The 19,980-nt window shown below is 46.3% G+C and overlaps 1 protein-coding gene across 1 annotated transcript in view; it reads right to left on the reverse strand.

Moving 5' to 3' along the window:
- GRXCR1 (glutaredoxin and cysteine rich domain containing 1) overlaps positions 1–12,046 on the reverse strand; it is a 61,400-nt gene extending 49,354 nt beyond the window's left edge. Inside the window, exon 1 of the mRNA XM_009910736.2 lies at positions 11,636–12,046. Within this exon, the coding sequence (XP_009909038.2) occupies positions 11,636–12,031 (396 nt within the window). The 5' untranslated portion in view covers positions 12,032–12,046. The remainder of the gene's footprint in view (positions 1–11,635) is intronic.
- Positions 12,047–19,980: the final 7,934 nt, after the last annotated feature.

Genomic DNA, 19,980 nt, shown 5'->3' on the forward strand with positions numbered 1-19,980 from the left:
TGGAAGGGACCTCAAGGATCATCCAGTTCCAACCTCCCTGCCATGGGCAGAGACACCTCGCACTACAGCAGGTTGCTCACAGCCACATCCAGCCTGGCCTTAAAAGCCTCCAGGGATGAGGCTTCCACCACCTCCCTGGGCAACCTGTGCCAGTGTCTCACCACCCTCATGGGGAAGAACTTCTTCCTAACATCCAATCTGAATCTACCCATTTCTATTTTTTTTCCATTCCCCCCAGTCCTATCACTCCCTGACACCCTAAAAAGTCCCTCCCCAGCTTTCTTGTAGCCCCCTTCAGATATTGGAAGGCCACTAAATAGTGGGAGGAAGGTTGGGGGGGTGGAATCTGCCCTGGCATCTGGAGATTTTTTGACTAGGCTGTTTACATAACCTTGTTCTTTTCCAAGGCAGTTTGAAGTAAGATGAAGCATTTTACATGTTAATGCAAAGCCTGAGCACCTTATTGAGCATTTCCACTAAAGAACACCATGGAAGAGCCCCAGAGCAGCACACAGGCTTTGCCTTAGTGTTCTCTCAGTATTCCAGGCTGTCTACCAGGCAGAGAAAATGAGGTGGCAAGCAGATATGGTATTTCCTCCTAGTGCCCTCTCATTTCATGACAATTTTCATCTCAGAAAATCTCCTGAGGCCAATGTGGAATCTCACTTAACACAACCAGGAGGCATCTTTTTTCCATTTGACACTCACATATATTGCCTGAGAATAGGAGGCTCAGAGGAGACCTTATTGCTTTTTACAACTACCTGAAGAGAGGTTGTAGCCAGGTGAGGGCTAGTCTCTTCTCCCAGGCAAGCAGCACCAGAACAAGAGGACACAGTCTCAAGTTGCACCAGGGAAGGTTTAGGCTGGATGTTAGGATAAAGTTCTTCCCAGAAAGAAAGATTGGCCATTGGAATGTGCTGCCCAGGCAGTCACCATCACTGGAGGTGTTTAGGAAGAGACTGGATGAAGCACTTGGAGCCATGGTTTAGTTAATTAGATGGTGTTGGGTGATAGGTTGGACTTGAGGATCTCAAAGGTCTTTTCCAACCTGGTTAATTCTATTCTATTCTATTCTATTCTATTCTATTCTATTCTATTCTATTCTATTCTATTCTATTCTATTCTATCTTATTCTATTCTGAAGCTCATCCAGTCTGACCTCCCCACAGTCAGCAGGGACATTCCCAACTAGATCAGGCTGCCAAGTGCCTCATCAAGCCTCACCTTGAATATGCCCAGGGAAGGGGCCACCTCCCTGGGCAACCTGTTCCAGTATTCCATCACCCTCATTTCCCTACTAGTTGCAGTGTTTTTCTCTGCTTATCACAGGCAATGGCTCCAGAAAATACAGGAGAGCTGAGGATGTAGCTTTGCATATTTTGCACTAGTGACACAAGCAGTGTGGTTCTGAATCTCTGCACAGCAGCTGTCCCTGAGGCAGAGACTGAATTGAGACACTTCGTAGCAAGGCTCTGTATTATACACTGGAGTCTGAAGTACAAACAGACTCTGGGAGATGCAAAATGGGAGCAGCAGTGAGGAAAAGTCATTTTGCACATCATTAGCACCTTCTTTCTTCTATTGCTAGGAAAAAAAATCTTTTAACAACTGACTGGTACCTAATAGAGTTGTCCCAGGCTTGCCTCAGCTGGTGTCTAAGTGCCTGTGAACCTGAATACAAGTTGTGGTGAGGTGGGTGTTGGTCTGTTCTCCCAAGTATCAAGTGACAGGATGAAAGGAAATGGCTTCAAGTTGCACCAGGGAAGGTTTAGGTTGGGTATTAGGGAAAATGTCTTCACTGAGAGGGTTGTCAAGCACTGGAACAAGCTGCCCAGGGAAGGCATTGAGCCATCATCCCTGGACCTATTTAAGAGTTGTGTAGATGTGGGGTTTAGGGACATGGCTTAGCAGTGGAATAGGTAGTGTCAGATTAATAGTTGAACTTGATGGTCTTAAAGGACTTTCCAGCCTAAATAATTATATGGTTCTAAAGGCAGCAAGAGCCTTTTATTAATGAAAATTTGACTAATGATCTGCCTTGGCCATGTGCCTTCAGCATCTTGCTATTGACAGGACATGACAGGTACCTCCTACTTGTGTCCTATGGGAACCATAAAATAGGCATTGCTCTGCCTATCTCACCTGCAGGGCTTGTTGCAGTAGGTGTCCTCTGAGCAAGCCTGGTGGATCAGATCCTACACAAACTGCACATAAGCAGATGCTGCTTTGTTACACTTCGTGTCTGCAGGAGGCAGTGGTGGGAGTTGTACTTCGAATTAGACAGTCATGAGACAGCATGAATAAGTTGCTGGAGCTGGAGTGGAACACAGGCTTGCTGATGCTCAGTTCACCATAGCAAATGCTACGATGCTACAGCATCATACTTTCCCTTCCCTTCCCTTCCCTTCCCTTCCCTTCCCTTCCCTTCCCTTCCCTTCCCTTCCCTTCCCTTCCCTTCCCTTCCCTTCCCTTCCCTTCCCTTCCCTTCCCTTCCCTTCCCTTCCCTTCCCTTCCCTTCCCTTCCCTTCCCTTCCCTTCCCTTCCCTCTCCTTTCCCTCTCCTTTCCCTCTCCTTTCCCTCTCCTTTCCCTCTCCTTTCCCTCTCCTTTCCCTCTCCTTTCCCTCTCCTTTCCCTCTCCCTTCCCCCTCTCCCTTCCCCCTCTCCCTTCCCCCTCTCCCCCCTCCTGCCTGCTTCCCCTTTCTCCTTTCCCCTTCTGTCTTTCCTCTTTCCCCATTTTGCCTGTCCTGTTCCCCCTTCTGCTTCCTCCTCTCTCTTCCTTCCCTTCCTCACCTCTCTTCTTTCCTTCCCCTCTCACTAGGTAAATAGAGGTAGAGAGGATGCAGAATCCAGGTAGCCAAGGCAGAACATTTGCAAATATCCACCTTCTGCTGCCTTTTTCACCCCGCTCTTTAAATATAAAAGTGCATTTGTTTGCTTTTTGAATGGAAGAATGAGTCTAGGAGATTGGAATGGAATGGAATGGAATGGAATGGAATGGAATGGAATGGAATAGAATAGAATAGAATAGAATAGAATAGAATAGAATAGAATAGAATAGAATAGAATAGCAACAACCAGATTGGAAAAAAACTCTGAGATCATCAAGTCCAAGCTATTACCCAACACCATCTAATCAACTAAACCATGGCACCAAGAGCCTCATCCAGTTTCTTCCTAAACACCTCCAGTGATGGTGACTCCCCCACCTCTCTGGGCAGCACATTCCAATGGCCAATCTCTCTTTCTGGGAAGAATTTCTTCCTCACCTCCAGCCTAAACCTCCCCTGGCACAGCTTGAGACTGTGTCCTCTTGTTCTGGTGCTAGTTGCCCGGGAGAAGAGACCAACCCCCACCTGGCTACAATCTCCCTTCAGGTAGTTGTAGACAGCAAGAAGGTTTCCTTTAAGCCTCCTCTTCTCCAGGCTAAGCAATCCCAGCTCCTTCACAGGGCTGTGCTCAAGGCCTCTCCCCAGCCTCGTTGCCCTTCTCTGGACATGTTCAAGAGTCTCAATGTCCTTCTTAAGCTGAGGGGCCCAGAACTGGACACAGGACTCATGGTGTGGCCTAACCAGTGCTGAGTACAGGGGCAGAATGACTTCCCTGATCCTGACGGCCACACTATTCCTGATTCAGGCCAGGATGCTATTGGCCTTCTTGGTCAACTGGGCACACTGCTGGGTCACGTTCAGCCTATTTCAACCAGTACCCCCAGGCCCCTTTCTGCCTGGCCACTCTCCAGCCACTCTGACTCCAGCCTTTCTTTCTCTTAACAGACTTCCATTCCATTATTAATCCTTTCCTGCCTCTCTCTCTAAATATCAATAAGCTGATTCTTTATCAGGCTGAGTATTGACTTGCACTTTGAAACATTAAACGTTAGCCCTACCTGAGATACTGTGCTGCAAAATATTGTAAAGAGCAAGAACATTATGTCTGATTCTTCACCCATATCCCCTCTGAAGCAGCCTTCACAAAGGCATTAATCAGGTTTGTTAACCGTGCCTGCCCTTTCCTTTGAGACGTCAGCAAACCCTGCCTGAGAATAAGAGCTGTGGCTAATTTAGCAGAAGGTGACCTTTCAGAGGAGGCTGGAAAACCAGTGGAGTGTGTAAGTATGGAAATGGAGGAAAGGACCCATGATGAAACAGTGGAAATGAAGGGAGGTGTAAGGTGTAATACCTCTGGCTGAGCTTGATTGCATTGTATATTGGGAGGGAAACCTGGTCTGCCATGAAATGTATTTAGTAATAGAATCATAGAATCAACCAGGTTGGAAAAGACCACAGAGATCATCAAGTCCAACCTGTTATCTAATACCTAATACTCATGTGGTACACATGAGGTGTCCAGCTCTGGGCTCTTCAGTTTAGGAAAGATGTTGAGTTGCTGGAAGGTGTCCAGAGAAGAGTAACAAAGCTGGGAAGGGGTTTGGAGCACAGCCCTATGAGGAATAGCTGAGGGAGCTGGGGTTGCTTAGCCTGCATAAGAGGAGGCTCAGGGGAGACCTTACTGCTGTCTACAACTATCTGAAAGGAGGTCGTAGCCAGGTGGGGTTGGTCTCTTATCCCAGGAAACCTGTGACAGAAGGAGAGGACACAGTCTCAAGCTGTGCCAGGGGAGGTTTATGCTGGATGTTAGGAAGAAATTCTTCCCAGAAAGAGAGATTGGCCACTGGAATGTGCTGCCCAGGGAGGTGGTGGAGTCACCATGACTGGAGGTGTTTAAGAAGAGACTGGCTGGGACACTTGGTGCCATGGTTTAGTTGCTTAGATGATGTTGGGTGATAGGTTGGACTTGATCTTGAAGGTCTTTTCCAACCTGTTCTATTCTATTCTACTCTATTCTATTCTACTCTATTCTATTCTACTCTATTCTATTCCATTCCATTCCATTCCATTCCATTCCATTTCATTCTACATAACTCAAGGAGTTTTGCTCTCTGTCACCTGGAAGCCATCATAGGGATGGACCTAGACATAAAATTGGTTGTGAAGAGAATCAGATTTGAAGGAAATAAGAACCATTTCTCTACTACTTTCTATAAGAAAACACAGAAAACACTTGTAGCCATCTGCTTTTTTTAATCAGCACTTTAAATATTAGAAAACAAAGATTCTAGTAACATCCTGAAATAAAACTGCACTTACTTTGGATATGCAGAGAAGGGGCTTATGCTTCTGATGCAATTAGCAGGTCATGCCACATCTCCAGAGCTGCTGACACTACCAGTTTTAGTGTTGTGCAAAGAGATAAGTCCACTTGCACCAAGAAGGCACAAGAACAGGGAGACTGGGAGCTCCAGAACCTTTCTATTATTCAAGCTTTTCAGTAGTGTACATTTCTCATGAATAAAATGTTCCTGACTGTTTGACCTCTGTACTGCCAGCCCTGCTGGAGGCTACCCCTCCAGTCCCAGCTCAGGTGCTTGTGGAGGCCAGGTGCATGTGTGTCCACCCCTGACCTCCTACAATGACCACGGGCTGGCCTCTTGCCTTCCCTTCCAAAAAAGGGACTGGGGAGGTGTTGCCACAGCAACATCTTCTTGCATACACACACACACACAGAGGACATGGTTGCTATGTCAACGATCTCCTTGTGGCTTCCACCTCTGGGAAGGAAAGACTGGAGGGGTTGTCATGGAAACCAGTCTTCCCTAAGGGATCAGCAGGGTTGGCCTCTTCCCTGCCTTTCTGCCCCCAAAATTTCCTGCCATAAAGCTGAGATAACCTCCAGATATGCCCTGCTCTCCTTCTCTGCCCCCTACCTCCACCTATACAGTTGTGCTAGCCCCAGAAGCTTGCAGCAGCTTCACCAGCTGTGCATGGTCAGCCTGATGGGAGACATTTTACTGCCACAGCACTGGAGCTCACATCCAGGAACAGAGGCAGTCATCAGACACATTAATGAGAGGCACTTAGCATCTATTCTCAAACAGAATGGGAAGTTACTGGTTGTGCTGGTGATGGAGGTGCATGGACGCTGGTGGTGATCCAGTGAATGGATGTGGGAAGATGCAGCAGGAGGTAGATGAATAGAATAGAATAGAATAGAATAGAATAGAATAGACCAGGTTGGAAGAGACCTTGAGATCATCGAGTCCAACCTATCATCCAACACCATCTAATCAACTAAACCATGGCACCAAGCACCCCATCCAGTCTCCTCCTAAACACCTCCAGTGATGGTTACTCCACCACCTCCCTGGGCAGCAATTTCCAATGGCCAAACACTCTTCCTGTGAAGAATTTCTTCCTAACATCCAGCCTAAACCTCCCCTGGTGCAGCTTGAGACTGTGTCCTCTTGTTCTGGTGCTGGTTGTCTGGGAGAAGAGACCAGCCCCCACCTGTCTACAACCTCCCTTCAGGTAGTTGTAGACAGCAATAATGTCTCCTCTGAGCCTCCTCTTCTCCAGGCTTAGCAACCCCAGGTCCCTCAGCCTCTCATGGCAGTAGATATGAAACCTCAGGCCAGGCTTGTGGCATAAAATAACAAGCATCAAAAAACACCTTTTCTTCTAGAAGGACCTCTTGTCTTGCATCACTCTTTTAAAATCCCCCCAAAATTCCAGAAAGTATAATTTATTTATTTATTTATTTATTTCTAATTTATTTTATTTGTTTCTAATGTATTTTATTTACTTCTAAATTTATTTATTTTTCACCTGAGTCTGTTTTAGGAAGGAACTGTCTGAACCAATTCTGTAGAAAGTCTGTAGTTATAAAAGATGGAGGGGGGAAACCGATTCAAAGCCTCAACTACCCAGGCAACCAGCACCAGAACAAGAGGACACAGTCTCAAGCTGCACCAGGGGAGGTTTAGGCAGGATGTTAGGAAGAGGTTTTTCATAGAGAGAGTGATTGCCCATTGCAATGTGTTGCCCAGGGAGGTGGTAGAGTCACCATCATTGGGGGTGTTTAGGAGGAGACTTGGTGGGGTGCTTGTTGCCATGGTTTAGTTGCTTAGATGGTGTTGGGTGATAGGTTGGACTCGATGATCTTGAAGGTCTCTTCCAACCCCATGGAATATTAAAATACATAGGAGTGCTGTTAGCACAGGTATTTGAGCAGACAACATCAAAGGTCTTTTCTGCATGACTCAACAAAGCCTGGTTAATGAGTTCCTAGAATAGCTGAGCAACAAAATTCCTTCTAAAGGATCTTTCTACCAGGGGCCATCTGTGTGTTTTGAGTAATAGCATAGTAGAGGCGTTTGCCACAGAATCAACCAGGTTGGAAGAGACCTCCAAGATCATCAAGTCCAACCCCAACCCTAACTAATCAACTAGACCATGGCACTAAGTACCTCAGGCACCTCAGTGCTTCCCAGACAACCACCACCATGTGAGAAATTGTTTTTAATATTTGGCTTTTGCAAGGGGAATTACTGGGGAGCGTGGGGGTCGGTCCTTGGGCTGATTGGTTGGTGATGGTCTGTATTGTGTGGGGTATTGGGAGAGAAAGGTGAGGCGCCAACAGGTCTAAAGACTGGCCAGGTTAAAAGTGCAGGTTTTGTCCCAGTCCTGATGGAGAGGGGCGGGAGCGTGCTGGGGAATAGATGAATATGTACGTTTTACGATATGGATACGTCTGTTTGCCGTCTATGTAAGATCAACTCGTGTTGTTAGGGCGCGCCTCCAGCAAACTCGCTCTGCGCCCAGCGCTGTGTTGCCTTTAGTTTATGATAAACTGGTTATAAATTTCAGCAGTGAGTTCATTCCTCACAACCAGAACAAGAGGACACAGTCTCAAGCTGCACCAGGGGAAGCTTAGACTTGAGGTGAGGACAAAGTTCTTCACAGAGAGAGTTGTTAGCTGTTGGAATGTTGTGGTGGTTTAGGCTGGGTGCTGGCCTGGATGCCACTGCACAGACCACACCTGGGAGGATCCAAGGGGTGAGCCCAGCCCAGGGGGTGGTCACAGGGAACCAGGTATTCCATTCCCATAATGCCCTGCTCCCCTATAAAATGTCCACGCGGGGTCTTCACTTCCTCTTTCCTCCCTCGCCAGTGCCTAGGTAATATGGGATGAGCTGCCTCCCTTGGGCCTGCCCAGGCCCAAGGCTGGGTTGGAGGGAGGGGGGAGGAGGAGCCCTGGGGGGTTTGGGTGTACCCCCAGGTGGGGATGGGACGTTCTTGGGAGTGTTTTGGAATCTTTCTCTCTTTGTCATGGTGCTTGTGGTTCTCTGTAAAACTTTCATTGTTGTTTCTTATTGTTTTCCTATTTAAACTTCCCATCACTTTTGCAATCCGTTTTGCCTGAGTCCTTATTTCTGCCTGTGGTGGGAAGGGGATCTGCCCCAACCCATTACAAACGTGCTACCCAGGGAGGTGGTGGAGTCACTGTCCCTGGAGGTGTTCAAGAGGGGACTGGACATGGCACTTGGTGCCATGGTTTAGTAGTCATGAGGTGTTGGGTGTCAGGTTGGACTTGATCTCTGAGGTCTTTTCCAACCTTATTGATTCTATGATTCATCCAGGCTTTTCTTAAACACTTCCAGGGACAATGGCCCCACCGCTTCCCTGGGCAGCACATTCCAATGGCCAATCTTTCTTTCTGGGAAGAACTCCTTTCTAAGATCAAGCCTAAACTTCCCCTTGCACAGCTTGAGACTGTTCTCTTGTTCTGTTTCTGGTTGCCTGGGAGAAGAAACCAACTCCCAGCATAGTCTGAGGGATCAGAAAGTAGACATTGTAGAAAATCTGAAAAAAAACCCCACTAGTTTTAGGGTTACAGGACACTCAGGCTCTATATTTGGCTTCTTGCGCACACAATTTAGTTATGTGATAGATTAAACACTACAGAACTGTTTGCAGTCAAGAATTTTTCAGTGCTCAGGATTTAGGACTGTCAAGAGCTCACATGGCCACTCTGAGATTACAAACACCTCCTTTTATACTGGCTCTAAGAATTGTGTAATGAGGTCATCTCCTACTGAGTCACCAAAGGGGCAGAGATGGGCTCTTCTCAGGGATAAGGGACTTTGTAGATGTCTTAACTGTTGTTATGCATCTCATGTTGCTCACCTAAGTGAAATGAAACATGCAGCTGCAGATCACAGAACCACGGAGTGTTAGGGGCTGGAAGGGACCTCCAAAGATCACCCAGTCCAAACTCCCTGCCAGAGCAGGAACACCTAGAGCAGGCCACACAGGAACACATCTTGAATATCTCCAGGGAGGGAGACTCCACAACCCCTCTGGGCAGCCTGTTCCAGTGTTCCATCACCCTCACAGTGAAATTTTTTTTCCTCCTGTTTCAATGGAACTTCCTATGCCTCACAGAAATTGTGCTGGTTCTACTTGTAGCTCTTCTAGGAATAAAAGAAACTCAAGGAATAACAAAAGCTTCACTGAAATCAGTGTACATTAATTACAGTCCATGGACCTTACCTGAAGAAGTTCCAAACTAAACCCAGAGATAGAAGCAGCAAGGCCACCAACTAAAGTATATGCATCTTCAAATGGGTCTATAATGTAGCTGATGCAGTATTTGGAATCAGGGTTAGAGAGGAAACCAGACATGCTCCAGGAACACTTTCTAGCTCATGTCTTCTTAAAAGAAGCAAACTTATTATTTCCAGAGGGCTGGAGCGCCTCTCCTGTGAAGACAGGCTGAAAGAATTGGGACTTTTCAGCCTGGACAATAGGAGGCTCCAGGGAGATCTTAGATCAAAATTTTCAGTCCTACAGGAGGGCTGAGGAGGGATTGTTTAGAAAGGCTTTTAGTGATAGGACAAGGGGCAGTGGTTTGAAACTGGAGCAGGGTAGATTTAGGTTGGACATTAGGAAGAAGTTCTTTGCAATGAGAGTGGTAAAATACTGGAAGAGGTCACCCAGGTTGAGGCCCTATCCCTGGAGACATTCAAGATGAGACTCGATGTGACCCTGGGCAGCCTGATCTGGTTGGAGTTGTCCTTGTTGACTGCAGGAAAGTTGAACAAGATAACCTTTGAGTGTCTCTTCCAACCCAAGACAACCTGTGAATCTGCAAATGTTATCAGAGCAGTGAACTCAAGGACAAATTCTTCAGTGAGTGGCCTGAAAGTGAGCAGCTACCTTAGTGCTGTGTACTGTAAAGAACAAACATGAACAGCTAATTCATCTTTCAAGCATCGGCATCCAGCTTCTACAGGCACAACAGTATTGACAAAATACTGTTATAATTTTGTTACAACATAAAGGGTAGCAAAAGAATGCTAATCTATAGCCATCTGTGAATGCATCAGTGGATGGCTTAGTTTCAAGGTAAGAAGGAACTTCAGAAGAAACTTCAGAACATGTCCAGAGAAGTGCCACAAGGATGGTCAGAGAGCTGGAGCTCCTCTCCTATGAGGACAGACTGAAGAAGTTGGGGCTGTTCAGTCTGGAGAAGAGAAGGCTCCCAGGAGACCTAATTGTGGCCTTGCAATATCTCAGGGAGGCTACAAGAAAGCTGGGTAGGGACTTTCGAGGATGTCAGGGAGTGATAGGACTGGGGGGAAATGGAACAAAACTAGAAATGGGTAACTTCATATTGGATGTTAGGAAGAAGTTCTTCCCCATGAGGGTGGTGAGACACTGGCACAGGTTGCCCAGGGAGGTGGTGGAAGCCTCATCCCTGGAGGTTTTGAAGGCCAGGCTGGATGTGGCTGTGAGCAACCTGCTATTGTATGAGGAGTCCCTGCCCATGGCAGGAGGGTTGGAACTGGATGATCCTTGAGGTCCCTTCCAACCCTAACAATTCTGTGATTCTATGATTGCATTTCAATACACAACAGTCATCACTAATACCAAATTCCCCATGCTTAAAAAATGCATAAATGCTTTTAAAACAATGCCCTGACGCCAACTGTAGGTTAACTTAAGTATCAACATAACTCTGAATTATAAGAACCTTCAGAAAGAATTTGGCTGCGTAACTTGTTGCTCTTTTGTTTGGATATTAATGATTTAAAGGCTTGAATTGTGCACAGAGATAAATTATAGATATGAGCTAAATATTTTAGAGCTTTTATCTTGGTATTTGGTGTTTTGGTTTGTTTTTTTTGTTTTTCTGAGGGCTGTGTTTCTCTGCTTGTGGCATAGACCTTTTCAGACACAGTTATTCTGCTCCTTCCACAAAAATAAATGGAAAACAGAGAGAGACCTCTGACTAAGATTTCATTCCTCTGAAATTTTCATGTGGGGAAACCGTCATTGCTGCCACCCTGCACCTAATTGGATCTACTTTGCTGATTAAACACAGTGGAATTTGCAAGCATACATATTTACATCTCGGGGACAGCAGATAACATCGTAAACTCATTGGGACTGATGAAACATGACACATCCCTGTACAGTGGGTCTGCAGAGATCCCCCATAAAGCCCCAGTTGATGCTTCTGTTCCTTTCCTTTCCTGCTCCATGACAAGCACGATGTACACGGTTTTAGTCAGAAAACACGAGGGTCAGTTTGGAAAGGAAAAGCTCACAGTTGGGAGCGGGGAGCTTGCTGTAAGGGAGGAAGAGCAATAAGCTGCAAGTGGATAGCAATGGGAATGAGGCAGAATATTGAGAAATCATCAGTGAGAGAGGTTTGGACAAAGGGAAGAACAATGTGGGGATTTAAAAGGGACAGACACGGGGAGCTCAGCCAGCAGAACCACAGCACCTACCTGAAATATTTTTGCCAAATTGTCAAAGAGGGCTTGGCCAGCGCTGACTTTATGCTTGACTCCTCTGACTGTGCCATTTTTGCTGAGGATGTTGACTCTCTTTGTCCCAAACCCCTTCTCTTTGGTAGCTCTGACTAAGATGAGCAAGTCGTCCTGCTCGTTCTCATTCTCGTCACACTCGGAGCTGACATGTCCGTTCTGCTGCCCCTCCACTTCACTCAGCCGGCTGGTTTGGTCAGTCTCTGAGCTGCTGGTGTACTCAGAGTCCAGAGAGTCAGCAGCCTCCCCATCGGCATAGACCTCCTTCAGCACCCTGCCGCTGTGAGAGGATGCCACGCGGAACCGAACCTTCCTAGACAGCCTCTCGCCGTCCACCTTCACCTCGCTTTTAAACATCGCTTCTTCCACTGAGAGAAGCAGTTTGCATTGTTCCAGCGTGGTGCCCATGGCATCTGCCAGTTGGTCACACTTGACAACAATTATCAGCACTCTTTGCTGTTGACAGGCGTTCTCATATTAAAGCAAAGAGGGTTCCCAAGGAGCTCGCGCTGCTGGCTGGCGGTTAATAATGGATGCGTTTGTGCTATGGTTACCTTTAAACTAAAACCTGCAAAACGATCGTGGCCATTAAATATTAAGAGGCCACCGTGCACTTCTTGAGTGCTAAGGAAGAGAGCAAGAGAAGGGAGAAATCCTACTCATGGATTCAAATAAAATAATGCAAAACCAAATGACAGACATCGCATGAGTTTATAGGAAGGCAGGTTTGGTGTGCTGAGAAAGGTTGGGCTCAGTGATATCAAAGGTCCTTTCCAACCTGGTTAATTCTGTATTCTGAAAGAGAAAGGGGAAAGAGTTTACCACACAATCTGCAGATGCAGAACTGAATGCAGAATACAGAATTAACCAGGTTGGAAAAGAGCACAGAGATCACCTAGTCCAACCTATCACCCAACACCATCTAATCAACTAAAACATGGCAGTAAGTGCCTCATCCAGTCTCTTTCTAGACATTTTCAGTGATGGTGACTCCACCACGTCCCTGGGCAGCATATTCCAATGGCCAATCTCTCTTTCTGGGAAGAACTTCTTCCTAACATCCAGCCTGAACCCCTCCTGGCACATCTTGAGACCGTGTCCTCTTGTTCTCGTGCTGGATGCCTGGGAGAAGAGACCAATCCCCACCTGGCTACAACCTCCCTTCAGGTAATTGTAGACAGCAATAAGGTCTCCCCTGAGCTTCCTCTTCTCCAGGCTAAACACCCCCAGCTCACTCAGCCTCTCCTCACAGGATTTTTCCATGAGACCTCTCCCCAGGCTCACTGCCCATCTCTGGACAGGTTCAAATGTCTCAATGTCCTTCTTAAATTGAGGAGCCCAGAACTGGACACAGTAGTCAAGGTAAAATCATTCACAGAATGATTCACAGAGTTAAAAATCGTTCACAGGAGAAAAACAGCTTCTGTCAGTCCATGCTTAAACTGTGTAGAGTTACAAGACATCTTGAGAAACACATTTGGGAAGGGATGTCTTGAATCACCCTTGTGATACAGCCACTTACCCACAGGAGCTTTGACGACCACTGCAGTGCATTGTTAATAAATTACTGACTTAGAACAAAGAAAACTCTGTAGCAGAATTAATGTTTAAAAATATCTTTTATAGAATTACCCAAACAAGGTTGAAAGATACCAAGAGACATAAACCAGCCTGTTACCTACCCCAAAGTTGTACGATGGTTTAGTTGCTTAGATGGTGTTGGGCAATGGGTTGGACCTGATGATCTCAAAGGTCTTTTCCAACCTGCTTATTTCTGTATTCTATGCCAGTGGAGGTTCAGGCTGGACTCTAGGAAATACTTCTTCAGAGAGAGGGTTATCAAACATTGGAATGGTCTGCCCAGGGCAGTGATGGAGTGACCATCCCTGGAGGTGTTTAAGCAGGATGTGGACCTGGCTCTTAGAGAGATGGTTTAGTGTTGACCCTTCAGCCCTGGGTCTAATGTTGGACTGGATGATCTTTGAGGTCTCTTCCAACCAGAGGTTTTCTGTGATTCTGTATCATAGTGATTCCATGATTGTCTGAGTGAGGACCTCCTAGAAACCTGCAGTACTTTTGTTCATATTCTTCAATTCAGTAATAACCCCTCAAGTGCTTTGTGATGAATTGCCACAGAGTGAAAGAATCTGAGCTTCTGTGACAGAAATGTTTTGCAATTCACTTTTATAATGTTGTTATCTCCTCCAATTGATGTTATATATTAACATAGAAGCCATTTCATTCCTACAGAATGCAATGGGAAACCTTTTTTTCCCCCCTTTTTGCCTGTAGTGCAAAGGATTTGATGCTACCTGAGTGATTTAAAAAGTTCGTATAGTGTTGAACAAATGCAGAATTAATCAGCACCACGTTTTAAAAGCACTTTAAATGCTGTTTGCATCTTGTTCTTTGTTAGTGGGAAATTGGCTCATCATTCAGCTTCACAGCAATTCTTATTGTTCACTGGGAAATATTTTACTGTCTGGTTGTGGGAAACTAAAAACTGCATGCAAAGTTTTCTCTGCAGAAAACAAATAGTTAAGCACAGTAGAAATACAGAATCAACCAGACTGGAAAAGACCTCAGAGATCATCAAGTACAACCTATCACCTAACACCTCATGACAACTAAACCATGGCTCCAAGTGCCACATTCAATCCTTCTTTGAATACCTCCAGGGATGAGGACTCCATCACCTCCCTGGGCAGCATATTCCACTGGAGCGGAATGTGGAGTGTGCCCATTGACAGAAGTTCTCACACACATCAGAGATTTTTCTCTTGGTGTTCCAGCTGTGGAACTTCTCTGAGCAAATGTGACTTTGGCTGTAAGAGTACACAGCCAGCAGGAAACAGATCATAGAATCATAGAATCAATAAGGTTGGAAAAGACCTCAAAGATCATCAAGTCCAACCTGTCACCCAAGATGTCATGACTACTAAACCATGGCACCAAATGTCAGATCCAATCCCCTCTTGAACACCTCCAGGGATGGTGACTGCACCACCTCCCTGGGCAGCACATTCCAATGGCTAACAACTCTCTCTCTGAAGAACTTTCTCCTCACCTCCAGCCTAAACTTCCCCTGGTGCAGTTTGAGACTGTGTCCTCTTGTTCTGGTGCTGGTTGCCCGGGAGAAGAGACCAACCCCCACCTGGCTGCAACCTCCCTTCAGGTAGTTGTAGACAGCAAGAAGGTCTCCCCTGAGCCTCCTCTTCTCCAGGCTAAGCAACCCCAGCTCCCTCAGCCTCTCCTCACAGGGCTGTGCTCAAGGCCTCTCCCCAGCTTTGTTGCCCTTCTTTGGACACTTTCAAGTGTCTCAATGTCCTTAAACTGAGGGGCCCAGAACTGGATACAGGACTCCAGGTGTGGCCTAACCAGTGCTGAGTACAGGGCACAATGACTTCCCTGTTCCTGATGGCCACATTATTCTTGATGCAGGCCAGGTTGCCATTGGCCACGTGGGCACACTCCTGGTTCATGTTCAGCCAGCTGTCGATCAGTACCCCCAGGTCGCTTTCTGCCTGGCTGCACCCCAGCCTGTAGCACTGCATGGGGTCATTGTGGCCAAAGTGCAGCACCTGGCACTTGGATTTGTTGAATGCCATCATGCTGGACTCTGCCCATCTGTCCAGCCTGTCAAGGTCCCTCTGCAGAGCCCTTCTACCCTCTAACAGATCAACATCTGCTCCCAGTTTGGTGTCGTCTGCAAATTTACTGAGGACTGACTCGATGCCCTCATCTAGATCATCAATAAAGATATTGAATAGGATGGGACCCAGCACTGATCCCTGGGGGGCACCACTGGTGACTGGCTGCCAGCTGGATATGGCACCATTCACCGCCACTCTCTGGGCTCAGCCCTCCAGCCAGTTCCTAACCCAGCAGAGTGCTGCTGTCCAAGCCAGGGCTGACAGCTTGGCCAGAAGTTTGCTGTGGGGGGCAGTGTCAAAAGCCTTGCTGAAGTCCAGGTAGACTCCACAGCCTGCCCCACATCCACCAGACAGTTGCCTGATGACAGACTCTAAACTGGTTGCATTCGTGCCGTAAGACATTTGAGAGTTCAAAGACCTGAAATGCACAGCTTTGTACCATCTGCTGGGTACATGATCTCAACAAGGAAAGGATGAAACTTTAAGCATCTCTGTCCCTTCTGTAGAATAAAATGTTGTGGTAAATGCTGGCACTAATTACAATTACCCAGTTTGCCACTACACCCTGTCAGCTGTTTTATTTGTGGGTTTAATGTTCTCTCTTCTCTAAACAAACTTCTTCTCATTGAAAGTGTTCTTTCATGTAATGAGGAGTATCCATTAAAATCGACCATGATGGGATTTTTGCAGTAATGAGATATTTCTTACTCATAATTATGACTCTCCCTGAATCATTTGGCTTTTGTTAGTTCTTGTTTCTCCTTAGTTTGTATCTAAGGTTCTGCCATTGATTAATGTGAGTCCAAGGGCTCCAGCAAGCATAATGTTGAAGCATGCAGAGAAAAATCTTGTCACTAGAGAGATCTCTCCTGAATAGAGAATCACTCAGTAAAGAAGTACCTGAAGAGATTACATCCATTACCTCTTCTCCAACTCTTGTCTCATCTCACCAGCAACTGGGCCAATCCATTACCCTGATGATGTGCTAAGTATTATGGCTTCCAGTAAAACCTTCACATTTTGTCAGGTTCAAATTTCTCACTAAGTTGAGAGAAACAAAGGAGTCTCAAGCTGTGCCAGGGGAAGTTTAGGCTGGAGGTGAGGAGAAAGATCTTCACAGAGAGAGTTGTTAGCCATTGGAATGTGCTGCCCAGGGAGGTGGTGGAGTCACCATCCCTGGAGGTGTTCTAGAGGGGATTGGAGGTGGCACTTGGTGCCATGGTTTAGTCATGAGGTCTGTGGTGACAGATTGGACTTGATGATCTTTGAGGTCTCTTCAAACCTTGGTGATTCTGTGATTCTGTATGAGTGATTCTGCTCGTTGTTGACTTTGTCTGCTGCTTCTTGACAGAGTCAAGAAATCAGTATCAGATGAAGCCAAGAGCAGAGGTGCTGTCCAGGGTAGCCTGAGAGATGAACTAAGAGTTCTAAGAGAGACATTTAAGAATCTCCCACACTCCAGGTGGCTGCAGAGGGCAACTCGTTCACATCTTTCTTTCATGACAGAGAAAGTAGAAAGTTAGAAAGTCTAACTAGTAAGCTTAGCCTGAATATTTACCTTTTAAATATTCTATTCTATTCTATTCTATTCTATTCTATTCTATTCTATTCTAAACATTCTATTCTATTCTTCTATTCTAAATATTCTATTATTCTATCCTATCCTATCCTATCCTATCCTATCCTATCCTATCCTATCCTGTCCTATCCTATCCTATTCTATCATTCCCTCCTTCATCACATCAATTGAAGCAACAATGCACCCAGATCACTAATGTAAACTGAAACACAGGCACAGACACTGCCTTTGTGTCTTTACAATTGTTTGACAGAAGCTAAATAAAATCTACAAATCAAATGAAATGGCAATGTAAAGCACTTGTCACTGAAAAAACTAGTCATTACAATAGCAAGAGCATGCTGGGTCTCTTCTCATCTGCAGTGTTTCTGTTTAGCAGCTGCCATTCCTGACAAACAACTGCCACATGCAAGAGTTCCCTGATGGGAACCTGAACATGCTCTGTGTGTCCTCCTGCACTTCACTGGAGTTAAAATGTTAGTCCTAGACCTGCAGAAAAGTAGACAGTTGTTTTGCAAACTTAGCAAATAGGAGTATTCCTTCTCTGAGCAAGTGGGAAGTGCGCTGCATCTGCCTCAGCTAGAAGCAATGTTAGCATTCACTGTTCAAACCACAAAATCATAGAATTGTCAGGGTTGGAAGGCACCCCAAGGATCACCTAGTCCTGACCCCCCTGCCATGGGAAGGGATCCCTCACTCTAGATCAGTCTGGAGTCAGAGTGGCTGAAGAGCAGCCAGCAAGAAAGGGACCTAGGTGTACTGGTGGATAGTAGGCTGAATATGAGCCAGCAGTGTGCCCAGGTGGCCAAGAAGGCCAATGGCATCCTGGCCTGTATCAGGAATAGGGTGGCCAGCAGGAGCAGGGAAGTCATTCTGCCCCTGTACTCAGCACTGGTTAGACCACACCTTGAGTCCTGTGTCCAGTTCTGGGCCCCTCAGTTTAGGAAAGATGTTGACTTGCTGGAATGTGTCCAGAGAAGGGCAACAAAGCTGGGGAGGGGTCTGGAGCACAGCCCTGTGAGGAGAGGCTGAGGGAGCTGGGGTTGCTTAGCCTGGAGAAGAGGAGGCTTATGGGAGACCTTCTTGCTGTCTACAACTACCTGAAGGGAGGTTGCAGCCAGGTGGGGGTTGGTCTCTTCTCCCAGGCAACCAGCACCAGCACAAGAGGACACAGTCTCAAGCTGTACCAGGGGAGGTTCAGGCTGGATGTTAGGAAGAAATTCTTCCCAGCAAGAGAGATTGGCCATTGGAATGTGCTGCCCAGGGAGGTGGTGGAGTCACCATCACTGGAGGTGTTTAAGAAGAGACTGGATGGGGTGCTTGGTGCCATGGTTTAGTTGATTACATGGTGTTGGGTGATAGGTTGGACTCAATGATCTCGAAGGTCTTTTCCAACCTGGTTAATTCTATTCTATTCCATTCCATTCCATTCCAGTCTATTCTATTTCTATTATAGTAGCAATTTGTAGATGAAAGAACAATTGTGTTACGTGGGGGGAAAGTTGTTTTGTAGATATGATGCATCGGGGGAAAAAAACCTCCAGGTCAGCAGGGGACAAAAATAAAAAGCATGTCAGAAGAGGTAATCAGCTCAGATTTGGAGACAGAACCTGCTACAAGCAGCATTGATTCACTATGGAGAAAATCCTCTTTTGTACTCATCTTGTGTTTTTCATTATTTCAAATGAGAAAGGAACAACCAGAAACTTTTTTTTTTCCCTTTGCTTGGAAGGAAGAGTGATGCTGAGACTCATGATAGTTTTCAAGGCTAATTTTCAGGGATTGCAAACAGTCCCTCTTCATTGTGAGCAAAATTGAAGAAAAAATATTACGTGAAAGCTTCAGAGGGTCGTTTCCGCACTCAGAGCTCCCTGTGGAACAGCCTCAGCAGCAGCAGAGATAGCTGAATGCTGTCCTGAGATTCCTCACACATCAATTTCTCTTTGCTCCCACTAGATACAGGCCATCTTTCTCTCTTGGGCTTGTTCTTGGAAATAGAAAATAACACAAGCACAGGGATTAAAAGGGTTTGGCTTCAGTTGCATTGGGAAAAAAAAAATGAGTGGAAAGAACTAAGAGTAGTGAAATTCTATTAGTACTGCTCTTCCTCCTGTAATTCATTACCATTAAAGGGACCTGGGGGCACTGGTTGATGGTAGGTTGAACATGAGCCAGCAGTGTGCCCAGGTGGCCAAGAAGACCAATGGCATCCTGGCTTGTATCAGGAATAGTGTGGCCAGCAGCAGCAGGGAGGCCATTCTGCCCTGATACTCAGCACTGGTTAGGACACACCTTGAGTCCTGTGTCCAGTTCTGGACCCCTCAGTTTAGGAAAGAGGTTGAGTTCCTGAGTGGTTTTGTTCTACCTTAACTCTGAGGGAATCAATGCTAACAACATGTCAGCAGCCCTTTTCAGGTCACTTAGGTCCAGCAGGTCTAGGGAGGTTCTTCTCCCCTTCTACTCTTCCCTGGGGAGACCACACCTGGGATCCTGTGTCCAGTTTTGGGTTCCCCCGTTCAGGAGAGACAGAGACCTGCTGGAGAGAGTCCAATGGAGAGCCACGAGGATGATTAGGGGACTTGAGCATCTCCCCTATGAAGAGAGACTGGGAGCTCTGCGGTTGTTTAGTCTTGAGAAGACTGAGAGGGGATCTCTTCAATGTGTATAAATATCTGAGGGGTGGGTGTCAAGTGGAGGGGGCCAAGCTCTTTTTGGTGGTGTGCAATAGTAAGATAAGGAGCAACAGGATCGAGCTTGGACATAGAAGATTTCACCTCAACATGAGGAGAAACTTCTTTACAGTGAGCATGATGGAGCCCTGGAATAGGCTGTCCAGAAATGTTTTTTAGTCTCTTTCTGCGGATACTTTCAAACCCCACCTGGATGCATTCCTGTGCAGACTACCCTGGGTGATCCTGCTCTGGCAGAGGGGTTGGACTCAATGATCTCTGGAGGTCCCTTCCAATCTCTAATGTACTGTAATACTGTGATTTAGTGTTCTGTAGGAGTACCTACAGGTTACTGATTTCAGAATGCATGGAAATTCTGCTGCTGAACATGAAAACGTCTGCTAA

The sequence above is a fragment of the Dryobates pubescens genome, chromosome 1, assembly GCF_014839835.1.
Source record: "Dryobates pubescens isolate bDryPub1 chromosome 1, bDryPub1.pri, whole genome shotgun sequence".
NCBI classification, from domain to species: domain Eukaryota; kingdom Metazoa; phylum Chordata; class Aves; order Piciformes; family Picidae; genus Dryobates; species Dryobates pubescens.